The following is a 12,509-nucleotide window of genomic DNA, read 5'->3' as shown; positions in this document are numbered from 1 at the left end:
CTTCCCTTCCCTTCCCTTCCCTTCCCTTCCTTTCCTTTCCTTTCCTTTCCTTTCCTTTCCTTTCCTTTCCTTTCCTTTCCTTTCCTTTCCTTTCCTTTCCTTTCCTTTCCTTTCCTTTCCTTTCCTTTCCTTTCCTTTCCTTTCCTTTCCTTTCCTTTCCTTTCCTTTCCTTTCCTTTCCTTTCCTTTCCTTTCCTTTCCTTTCCTTTCCTTTCCTTTCCTTTCCTTTCCTTTCCTTTCCTTTCCTTTCCTTTCCTTTCCTTTCCTTTCCTTTCCTTTCCTTTCCTTTCCTTTCCTTTCCTTTCCTTTCCTTTCCTTTCCTTTCCTTTCCTTTCCTTTTCCCTTTCCTTTCCTTTTCCCTTTCCTTTCCTTTTCCTTTTCCTTTTCCTTTATGCTTTCCTTTCCTCTCCCGCGCCGCCAGCGACCCCTGGCGGCCTGAGCCGCCCCTGCAGCCCCGCAAATCCCGGGGATTAAAAATTTAGAAATGAAGGATAGGCAACCTGCTGCCCTGTCCAGGAGGGATTATGAGCACTGGCAAATATCACCAACCTAAAAGCAATTTTGAAAGTGAAATGCACGTTTATAAACTGTCCATACAGCTTTCACCCCATAAAAATGCCTGTGCATGGGTTTCCAAAACCTGCCTTTTGCTTTTCATGGTGTTCAAGAGATATCAAGCAGCAGAAAGTTCCTTTCCAGCTGACCTAACCCTCACCCTGCCCCACAAGGAGATGCCTCCATTAGGAAACAGGGGATGGAATTAATTGCTGTGACCCATCAGTGTTCAGCCCTGTCACCCACAGGTCAAGAAAATGCTGAAATAAGACCCGTGGAAGTGGTTCAAGGTCAGGCTTCCGCTTCACAAGGAAAACCCAAGGAAATGCAGCTTCTTTTACTCATGCAAACAAAAGAGCTGAGCACAGTGATTGCAAACAAGAACATGCCTGAAGATTTTTGCCACAATGGAGACAAAACTTTAATCAGCTGGTGAAAATGTGTGAGGATCCTGCAGCTGTCATCCAAACTAGGGCAAGACCTGGCCTGTGCAAGTTCCTGCTTCCAGGATCCCTTCTCATTGTCTCTGGGGCTATAAAGGATTTCCTAGCACAGAAATCAACATGGGAATACTGTAGGTTTTACAAGAAGCACTAATATTTTTTAAATTTTATTTTTCTGATTTTTTGAAAGAAGTTTTCATTGCATTTTGGGTATATAGGGCTTCATGTGATAGAAGCTGCTGGAGAACAAATGGTCTGGCCAGGATTCTGAAATCACCCAGGAATGGCTGGATGGGAGGAGGACAGGTTGCCTTTCCAAAGCCTTTTTCCTGACTCTTCCCACAATTTCAAGATGAGGATCTATGAAAACACACCAGCTCTGAAAGAACAGAATAGAGCCAAAGGCACAAAGCATTTTAATGAGGCAAAAACATCCTGCTAAGTCTTTTGGTTTATTGGTGTTGAGCCTGTTCCAAGCCTAAAGAAAAGGACTCTGAATCTATTAAAATAGTTGGCTTGTGGGATCTGCAATGTAAGCATGATTAAAATCCATCTATTTTTATCCATATGAGAATATATCAGCCAGAGGAATCTGTTTTTTTCAGAAGTAAAATATATTTGCCTTCAATAAAAGCATCCAAGTGTGCTCAGCGTGTAACAGCATTGTGCTGGGAAGAGAGAAAGGTACCAGGGTTTGCTCTTCCCAGCCCCTTTGCTGGCTGGTGCTAGTGACATTCCAAGAATTGTAATGCCACTTGCACAGAAAATGGGAGACAAGGGTTAGATCTCTGCAAACTGAAGAAATTCAGGCTTGCTGCTGCCCAGAGCAATCTAAGCACTGAGAGGAGTGGGAGAGTCCTGCTCTTTCCTGCTCCCAGTTTTGATGGATCCAGGGGCTCCACAACCTCTTCTGTAGAGGGTGTGGGATTTGCTCAGTACTTCTTTCTGCTTCTCATTTATCCCAATGAAAATGGGCATTTTCATACTTTCACAGAAAGAAAGTCACATAAATATCTTCCACTTCCTGGGCAAATGCTCCAATTGTGCTTTTGTAAAAGAGGGATGGGATACAGTGACTCCTACAATTAATTACCTCCATTCCTGTATTGTGTGTGGGCTCTGAAAAACCGTGGTAAACCATAAACCAGCTCCAACTGCCAGAGCACAGGGAAACACTTGCATAAGTGACCTGTAAAACACAACCACATCAGTTTATAACTGCTGCTCTGTTGGCTTCCCAAGGGAAAAGGGGAAGTCATGGAGAAGACTGAGCTCTCTGAGGATGGGTGCTGTGTTTGGAGTCAAGTGCTGAACCACAATGAAAGGTCTGTTGTTTGAGCAGAGACATAATAAAACCACTGGAGACAAATTTTGAAGGATCATTTGCAGGTTTAGGTGCTTGCTTTCCTTCTCTTCTCCCTCTGACAGATACTCACCCAATTTTCCCTCATTTTTTCCATTGAAAATGGTTTGATTTGTAATTTTCTATCCTGATACCAACTCTCACCTGTGCATCAAGCTCTGATTGAGTGCAGAACACATTGCAACAGCATTGTAATCCTTGTTGTGCAACATCCATGGCCCCAAATCTTGGCATCCACTGGCAAGGAAGACCCTCCCAATGACACACACGTCAGCCAGCAAGCCCCTGGTGTCCTGGGGAGGGGAGAGGTGAGACAGCCAGCCCCCAAACACGATTCATTTCATATTTAGCAATATCATGGCACGCACACTCCCCTTATAAGGCAAACACAGGAATGGCATGTGCCTTCCCAACCACATGCTGAAACCATATTCCGAGGCCCTGCTCTCCCCCAGCCTCCCTTGCTTAATGCCACAGCAGCTCCAGGCAGCTTCATGTTCCCAGGATGTTTTTTCCATTAAATGCTTCATTTCCAGGAACTTGTACACACATTTCCCTCTGCTGCTGTGTGAGTGACTTCCTCTCTGTATATCCCAGCCTGAGCAGTCTGACTGCAGCAATGGAGCAGCCAGCCCTTCCTTCTCCAGGGCAGCTTTATGGACCTGCGTGCACAATTAGGAAATAAATAAAGGAAAAATAGAAGTCTGGGCCAAAGGGGAGCAGGTTGGAAGTCTGAAGGATTTTATCCTTGCCTCAATGCTATTCCAGAAACAGCTTTCCCTGTGATGCCTGTTTATAGTTGATGTAATGGGACAGAAAGAGTTTGTGAGAAGGTTTGTACATTTTAAACTTTAAAAAAAATTTCAGCTCTTCCCTCCCCTGGAAGACTCCACGGGTCAGTGCTGATTTGAGTGAAGCCATCTGTCTATTTATATATTACTCAATATGTTGTCCATTCCCTCATTCTCAGTTCTCCTCATGCTTTGGGTAAAGGCATGGCAAATTCAGAGATGTGGGAGAAAACGAGCAGCAGGCTGCCTGTTTGTTCCACCCTGATGAGCAAGGAGAACTGGAAATCCTGGGGCACTGTGCTCTGTGAAAGACAGAAGTGGGAAACCCCTCAGGAAATAGCAGGAAGTGAAGCAGAGCAAATGACTGGGTTTATCCCTACTCAGAGGTGTATGGATGAATCCTTGCCCATGGAAAGGAGTAAATAAATACTAAATAAAGGGAAATAGTAAATAATAAAGAGGTCAATCAATACTAAATAGCTTGGGAAGCCTGCTGCTTCACAAGCTCAGCTGTGCCATCTTTTCCTAAATCTGAAGGCCCTTTTGCCCATTTCTAATGCCCACCCATGAGCAAAAGCCCCAGAGCATTTCTGTGGGCAGAGGTCCTTGTGCAAACGATGAGCTGAAGATTCCCGGGCCATGGAACCAAGGTGCAGTTGTGTTGGAAGCCATCCAAGCACTGAAGTCACCTGGTACTCATAAAGGAGAGAAGCTGTTTGAAGGGAAAAATGTTGGAAGACTGATTGGAAGAGGCAGCAGGACTTCATTCCTGAGTCTGTGTGAAGGGGCCAGCTCTCCTCTCCAGGGAATGCTGCACAGTCACTTGCAGTCATAAAGAGGAGGTGGGAAAAGCCACCCCCATCACAGCAGCGTGTGTGAGCGAGTCTGGACACGGAGCAGTCATTCCCAAAGCCCTGTCTCCCATCTTCCAGCACCTCTGTATTGTGTGTCTTCCATGAGGCCCTCACGTATCAAATTCCTATCAGTGCCATTAATTGTCAGCTATTTGCTTTCCCAGGTTTGTTTTACATGCAGAAATGAATCCCAGCTCTTCCGTGCCTCTCGGGGCCAGGCGGTGGGAAGGGCTGATACAGTCGGGCTGGGAGCACACGCAGTGAGGCATCCCAGTGTCTATCCAAGCAAAACTGTTCCATCTGAGTGCTGTGAGTTCACAGCTATTGCTAGCAGCTTGCCACGGACAGACTTTGTGTATCCTCTTGCAATACAATCTGCCCCAGAATGGTTTTGAAAGACCGTGAACTCGATCCTGCCAAAAATAGTCTGTGCAGCCAAAAAAAATCAACACAAGATCTTCAGTGTTTGAGCTGGCCTGTGAGTTGCATTTTTCACCTTTTTCCAATGAGATGTTTCTTGACATCCGTGAAACCTTCATTTGGCTTATAATACCCCCAATTATCCTTGCAGCCTGCATTTTAATTACAACATCAGAGCCCAGCAAGCAATTGGCTTCATGGGCAAGAGGGGCCCAGCCAGGCCTGCAGCCCCGTGAGCAGCCGTGCACAGGCTGGCAGCTGCAGCCCAAGAATGTGTTTATTTGTGTTTGGTTTATGTGGTTTTGGTGACCTTTTGTTAAAATCAGCCAGTGGCTTCCAGGAGGCACAGTTACATACTCACTGAAAAGCAATGCAGGGAAATAACCCCGTACGGGCCCTTCTGCTGAACGTCACATTTGTGCTGAATATTGTGTCCTTGTGCCCAAGGCAGGGGTGGCTGAGGTTAAGGTTAAAGTCATGTTTGTTATCCATGGTGGCTGTGTGAATATTGTCCCCTTAGTCCTCGTGAAGGAGAACAGCCCAGAAATAAGTTTGGGGGAAATGGGGTGCAGTGGAAAATGAAAAATGGACTCCCATGTTGGGGCTCCTGTGGGTGTTACACAGGGTGTTACAGCTGAGGAGTGTCTGTGGCTTTTTGTCTCTTCTCCCAACTCCTTGACAAACTCTTGGATAAAAAGAGTTGTCTGGTGCCTACACCATATTTTTTACCTCTCTGGGCTCATCCAGCCTTCAGAGAGCAGCAGCAATTTCTGCTGCTCCTTCACGCTTGTTGTGAGTGATGCAGGGGTCTCTCTAAGTGATGAATTCATGCCAGCACTCGGGTGGCTTTGGCAGTGTCTTCCCACACAATCTGCCTGCTAGTGTCACCAGAAAAGGGCATCAAAATCTTGCTTGGTCTCTGGCTGGTGAGCCTCAGTCTTGGTTTTGATCACATCAGACACCCACACATTGTCTGTCTGTCTGTCCCTGAGCGAGGTGCATCAGAAGCCACGCGGAGTCTGGGATTCAGGCTACATCTGCAGGGCAAATAAACACACATGGCGAGGCGCCGGCTTTCCAGGCTGAGGAAATGGCCTGTGGAGAGGCTGTGGTGTGGAGGGCTCTCTCAGCAACCAGCACTGTGCAGCCTGGGCCACATCCCCCAACTACAGACCTGCATGTGATTTCCAGCTCCATTCCAGTTTGATATTTTACTTTTTTAAGCCCCACGCTGTTTAAGTTAGTGATGGATATCGTGGGGAGAAGTGCAAACAATTTCTCTTTCACCTCAGTGATTAGAAGAGCAGAACTTCCTACACACTTTATGATTATGAGCTGAAAGACTCAGTGATTAAACCCCACTGTGACCAATTAGCCTGCAGTATCCTCCTGTCATGGTGTCCCACAGGAAAAAATTCCTCCCAGCAGGTCAGGAGGGAGCGCAGAATTCAAAGACATGAAGGGCTTTAATGGTCCTAAGTGAATATTGTGATGCTTCTGCTGAAAATCTCTACCAAGCAGGCAGCTCCCAGTGATGGATTTGCTAAGAGCAAAGCTGTCACTGCCCTGAGGATTCCAGAGGAGCTGGAGAGCAGCCAGCTGTGACAGCAGGTAGGAAGGTGACAATGCAGGTGGCTCTTCAGCCCAGATGAGTGAGGAACGAGGTGTGCTTAGGTCAGTAGCCAGCTCAAAAAAACACAATCCGTTTCCTAAGCCAATTGGAACAGAGGTTTTGTGTTTCAGGGGAAAGGTGGACACCTTGAAAAAGGGTTTTGCACCAGACTGCCACAGAAATCCTTACTTTTGAAATTCTGCACAGCAGAGGATTTTGGGAAAAGGTCAGGAATGTTTGTATAGGAGATTCAAAGCCTCACACTGGAATTTAATGTTGTTTGCATCGTTGGACTTGATTATTACTGCATTCTTTTAAAATATATCGGCTGTCAAGCAGCCCTGCTGCTGGCATTCCATACTGTAACAGAACAGGAGATGTGTTTACAGTTTGGATTTTGCTTCAGGATTGTTACAGGCAGCAATGGCTTGGCTGGAGCTGAAATCCTCATGCTCTGTGGGCCAAAGGCCCTTTGTTACAGTGAAACGAAATGCTGCTGCTTCTCAGCTCTGAAAAGACTGTAAGATAAAAAAGCAGATTAAAACATTAAATATAAGAGCAGTATGTTTTATATACTTATAAACAGTGCATTTTAAAAAACCTTATTTTTTTGTTTAAAAAAAATTACCAAAAAAGGAAATTCTCTTAAACCAAAACACTGGTATTCCAGCAGTATTTCCAGTTGGGAAAGCTTCTGAGCAGTGTGCTGGGTTTTGGGTAGTGGGGGAGCTATAGGAGTGGTTTATTTGAGAAGCTGCCAGAAGCTTCCCCTGTGTCTAACAGAGCTGATGCTGGCTGGCTCCAAAACAGACTTCTCATTATCCTACTGATCTGACAAATTCCATACATTTCCTCAAACTGAGTCTGTTTTGCCCATGACAGTAATTGCTGAGTAGTCTTTCCCTGTTTTTATCTCAGCTTAGGAGCACTGTATTTTCTCTCCTCTGTCATTCTGGGGTTATCTTTTTTTGGGGATATTTTGGCAGAGCATCTCCAGCCGTGACCCTGGCCCATCCTGGATGGATGGCTGGGTTTGGGGATGGAGGCAATGACAGCTAAGCAGGAGCATGGGGATGTGCAGGGGCTCAGGGTGAGCATGAGGTGATTCAGTGGGTTACCTCCAGGATGGGTCAGATGCCATAAACGACCTGGACAAGGCTTTGGAGATGCTGGTCAACAGTGGCTAGGCATGAGCCCAGGTGTGGGCAAGAGGCCAATGTGCCCAGCAGGACCAGGGCAGTGACTGGGCACTGTGCAGCCCTCCAGTGCTGTGTCCAGTTCTGGCCCTCACGGGAAGGACATTGAGGGGCTGGAGCACGTCCAGAAAAGGGAACAGAGCTGGAAAAGGGGCTGGAGCACCAGGAGAGGCTGAGGGAGCTGGAAAGGGGCTCAGCCTGGAGAAAAGGAGGCTCAGGAGGAACCTTCCGACTCTGCACAGGGACAGGAGGGGACAGCCAAGAGATTGGGTTCTGCTCCCAGGGAAACGGGACAGGATGAAAGGGAACGGCCTCAGGCTGTGCCAGGGGAGGTTGAGATTGGACATCAGGTGGGATTTCTCCATGGAAAGGGTGGCCAGGCACTGGAAGGGGCTGCCCAGGGAGGTCTGGAGTCCCTATCCCCGGAGGTGTCCAAGGAAGGCCTGGACGTGTCACTCAGAGCTCCGGGCTGGTGACAAGGTGGGGATCGGGCACAGGTTGGACATGACGGTCTTGGAAGTTTCTGCGACCTCAGTGATTTTGTCATTCCGTGACGGGCCCTAGGCAGGCAGCGGGGATGCTCTCCCTCCTCCTCTTCCTCCCGGCGGCGGGCGGGATGCGGGAAGAGGCGGGAAGAGCCGTGAGGGGGATCCCGCCCCTGCCGCCCGCGCTCAGGGGGCGCCCGCGGCGGCGGGAGCGGCGCGTGCGCGGGGCGGGGCCTGGCGGCGGCCGCGCCGTGCGAGGGTCCGGCGGGGCGGGGGGTCCCGCCCGCTTCCCCCCGGCCCTGCGTCCGTCCCTCCGTCCCCGCGGAGCGATGGTGCCGCGGCGCCGGCAGCCCGGCGGGGGGCGGCGGGGCCGGCCCCGGGAGGCGGCGGGGGAGGCGGGCGCGGGGCCGCGGCGGGGCCGGCGGGTGCGGGGCCCGCGCCGCCATCTCCTCCTGCTGCTGCCGCTGCTGCTGGTGCTGCTGCCCGCCGGCGTGCAGGGCCAGCCCGGCCCCGGCCCGCACGTCCCGGACTGGCCCCCCGGCGGCCCCGGGCCCAGCCTCAGCATCTACCTGAGCGAGGAGGAGGTGCGGCAGCTGATCGGTGAGTGTGCCCGGCGGCGACACGGGGCCCGGCGCTGTGCGAGGCTGAGGTGGTGCGGCTGAGGTGGGGGCAGTCCGGAGCCGCTGAGAGGAGTCCTGTGGGCCGGGGTGGAAGTTTGGGGGGCTGTGGGACGGAGCTGGGAGTGGTGGGCGTCAGCAGGACCGGAGATGGCGGTGGGGTCCAGGAGGGAATTGAGGGTTTCTGTGGGAATGTTGGGAGGGAAGCAGATCTCGGGTGCAGGGGAGTGTGGAGAGGGCTGAGAGTGGAGATGAAGCACGTCCAGTTCATGAGAAGATAGGGGTCTGTGGATCTGGGTTGGGAATGGGTGAGTCCGGAGATTTGTGTGGGTTCTGTGGGAGCGGTTGTGAGCAGGGATGAAGGACCTGGGGCTCGGGAGATTGGGGATGAGGCACTGGGGTGGGGATGGTGGGTGCCAGCAGCACCAGGGGACTGCTGTGGGGTCCAGGAGACTGTGCAAAGGACGCAGATTTGGGGGTGCAGAGGAGGATGGAAAGGGATGAAGGACCTGGAGCTCAGGAGGGGATGGGGATGGGTGGGTTTTGTAGGACTGGGGTCACGGTGAGAATGGATGAATCAAAGGGCTCTCTGCTGCATTGTGTGTGTGTGGTTAGGGGAAGAAAAGAGCACAGAGCTTCACCCTTATGGGGAGGGGCTCCCCAGATTGGAACAACCGGGGATAGTGTCCTGTGGGAGCAGGGTATGCCCTGCAAGAGGTGAGCTCAGGCCCATGATTTAATTAGCCAGGCAAGCGACATGCCGAGGGCAGAGAGGAGACCTGGCAATAATTGGGTGTGTGTGTGTGAAAGGAATCTTAATTTCTAGGCAGGCTGACAATTGCTGCGCAAGGACTTGGAGGCAGTTCCTGAAGTCCCCCATCTGGCCCGCTGTGGAAGGCTTTCACAGGAGTTCTGTGCTTGGAGAGGCTGACTTAAACAAAGATTTGTTTTCTGTAGGCTTTGGCTTACATAGGCTCTTGTTTAGAGTTGGTGGCTGGAGTCTCAAAACACATCTGTTGGTGTCCCCAGTGATTTGTTTTTCCCAAGTGCCCTGTATCTCTGCAAGCTGGAAAACTGGCAGTGCAAGACTTTATTTACGTCAAATGGACAAAATAAAAATATCTCCAGTTAATTTGCACTCTGTGAGCACCCAGCTGACCCAAGTCAGGGGATCTGGGGACTGAACAACACTGTAAACATTTTTCCCTCATGGTTTGCCCTGGTGATCAGTGTTCTTCTGCTGTTGTCATTTGTGTGTGGCACGTGCTTACTGCCAGATGCTCCAGTACAGATAGAGGGTGAAAATGTCTGGCTTGCTGGTGAGCTGGGATTCTAAGTAAGTGGTTAATCTTGGGAGTACTGAATGGTAAGGTTTGAGCCCTCCCCTGGCTAGTCCCTGAAATCTCTGTTAGTTGGATTAGTTCAGGCTTCTGTGACCCACTGGCATAATTATTCATCATGAAGTAGAAACTGAGGAGGCAAGATGTGCTGTTATTATTTTTTGAGCTGAATTTTCTTCCTGTAGCCTCACTTATGGGTGTCTATTACTACATGGCCAAAGGCACTTACTACTCAGCTGTCTGTAGCTGGTTTATATCACTTTAAGTATCTGACATGAATAATCTCTTCTGCCTCTGTGACCCCAGAGACTTGGATAAATTGGAATCTAATGTGGAGGTAAACTGGGACTTGCTTCAGTTAGTGGAGTTCAGATCACTGGAAATCTGTTGCAAACTAAACTTCCAAGGTCTAAATTGGGCAGATTTTACACGAGCTTTTTGCTGTAGGTGAGGTGTAGTTTAAGGAGGCATTTAGGCACAGGCCAATTTACCAATAACTTCATGTATTCTTCTGGCAGAAGAGAATCCAGAGGGACAGACAGTTTTGTTCCAGGTCTTCACAATTCTGAAAACAAACCCAGTTTGTCATATGTTCCATTTTGTAGTGTCTGATTGGGGTTTACAAGTTCATGGTTTAAGGATTCATGCTGATGTGGGAACTTGCAAAGAGCAGCGAGGGGGTTCAGCTTCTGGAATTTCCCTGAGAAAAGCTGTGGTTCTGCAGATGCTGGGATAGTCAGTCACGAGGGGGGGATAGGAAAAAGAGGTTGTTGTGAAGTGAAGTGTTAAGTTCAGTGAAGCTGCTAATAGAAACTGGATTCTTTCACCTTTTGTCTCTAAACAAACTCTTGTCTCGAACAGAAACTCTCTGACTTTCTGAAGTGCTCATAAACCCAAGTATTGCAGGAGTTACTACAGCCCGTGCTGTTTTCATGCTTCTAAATATCACCTCTATACATCTTCAGTTGACAAATTTGATTAGGAATAAATGTGAGCACACACGTGGCAGCTGAATCAGTCACAGGCAGCGATGCAGAGCTGGAGCATCCCCAGGGTGTGGTGGGAGCTCTGTGGGGCTGTATCCCCACATGGTCTCTCCATCAGCCAGGCTGACACGGTTCAGTGGAGTGGCTGCTGCTGCTGCTTTCCCCAAACCCAGGGTTTGATGTCTTGCAGAACCATGGGCTGTGTTTTAATCAAGTTGTGGCTCTTGTAAGTGAAATAGGAACTTGTTGCAGATTATTTGTGGCTGCTGTTCTTTGTGGCATGGAGGAAGGACAGATAGGGTGATTTACAGTGAAAACTGCCTGCTCCTTTCCTGTATGCTCATGCCAGATTTCCACTGTCGGGCTGTGCAATTCTGACCATGTGTCTGCCTTTGGAGGAATTGTTCTGTCGTCTTCAGGACTTTTATGTAGAAGAAAACTAGAGGAAACTGGCTTGTCTTGTTGTGTGAGGTGGATTTTTATTTCGAAGCACTGCAGAGTTCTCAGGGTCTGAAAGCAGGACTTGCTGTATGGCAGGCATATGGTGTCTCTGTCAGTAGTATTGCCATTCCCATGGAAAATATTCCCAGCTATCCAGACTACAAACCTTTGGGAAGAATAATCTGTGGCTTTCACATAGATTGAATGTGTTGGATTCCGCTTGCACCAGGCAGGATTCAGCAATAGAGGGGATGGAGTAGGAAGGAGTTAGCTGGGGGGACTTGCCTGAGGTGGCTCCAGTGATGGCAGCAGGAGCCAGGGGTGTCAGGGTGAGAGCAGTGGTGAGGAGCTGGGGAGGAGGAAGGGAAGTGCTGCTTTTTGGGGAGAGACATCCAGAGCACCACAACCATTTTAGGGGTGTCTGTGAACTCTCTGGACACCAGGATCTGTAGCTTTTTGGAGCTGGCTCATCTGGAGAATGTTTTTGGGCCTGTGCTTAGACCTGAAGAAAGTTCTGTTAGTCTTACGTGGTGACTGTACAGGTGTGAGAACACCTGATCCTATCACTTTTTCCAGTGACTGCCTTGTGTTGCTGAACACACAGGTGGTGTGAAGTTAGTGAGGTCTCTGCTTGATTTAGTGACTTTCATTCCAGTTTTCTCATGAAATCAGAATGTGGTGTTTGCCTCATGTTGAAATGCTCCATTGTTCTGCTTTTCAAAGGATCCTGGGATGTGAAGGCTGCTATATCCCTGTTTTGCAGGTAGCAATCTAAGGTTTAGAGAATAAGGTGGAAAATATTTATTATTATTAGATAGCTCACTTTAATAATTAAGGATCAGATCTAGTCTGTTTGAATACAGGGTGTTATTTGGCACTTTGTGCATTCCTGGTGTATCCCTTGATTGTGAGCTCCCAGCAGTTCTGAGCTCAGCCTTACAGGAACCTCAGGTTCTACCCTCTGATTCTGAGCACCAGAATCAATAGCTGCCTGTGAAAACTTGGCTTTTGCAGTTCTCCTGGCATTGAAGGCAATGAGGTGCTTAAGCAGTGAGGACAACCCTTTCTGTCCCTGCAGGGGTTTTTTTGGACACTACGTGCCTTTCAGCTGTGAAATTGGTCTTGTGGATAGAACTCCTGTCACATGGCTCTGGGTCTTTTTAGGAGTCTGGTCTGGATGTTAACTGAGATTTTGGTCCCATGGGGGGAAAATTCCACCACATTATTGTGTAACTAAGGGCTATCATAATGCATCTATACGGGGGCTAAATTAGACTTGTAGGGGAATTTTAAAGTCAGAAGTCCTACAATGTTTACATTGAGTTTCCAAATTTAGTGTTCTCTGGCCTAGTTTATTCTGAGCAATCACTGAATGCTGTCTGTTGTTAGTTTTATATTTGCACTCAC

The 12,509-nt window shown here is 48.9% G+C and overlaps 1 protein-coding gene across 1 annotated transcript in view; it reads left to right on the top strand.

The window, feature by feature from the left end:
- The first annotated feature begins 7,951 nt into the window (after positions 1-7,951).
- RYK (receptor like tyrosine kinase) overlaps positions 7,952-12,509 on the top strand; it is a 52,155-nt gene continuing 47,597 nt past the window's right edge. Inside the window, exon 1 of the mRNA XM_056499069.1 lies at positions 7,952-8,318. Coding sequence (XP_056355044.1) covers positions 8,048-8,318 — 271 coding nt within the window. The 5' untranslated portion in view covers positions 7,952-8,047. The remainder of the gene's footprint in view (positions 8,319-12,509) is intronic.

Source organism: Oenanthe melanoleuca, chromosome 9 (assembly GCF_029582105.1).
Source record: "Oenanthe melanoleuca isolate GR-GAL-2019-014 chromosome 9, OMel1.0, whole genome shotgun sequence".
Taxonomy (NCBI): Eukaryota; Metazoa; Chordata; class Aves; order Passeriformes; family Muscicapidae; genus Oenanthe; species Oenanthe melanoleuca.
This window is presented reverse-complemented; position numbering and strand designations above follow the sequence as displayed.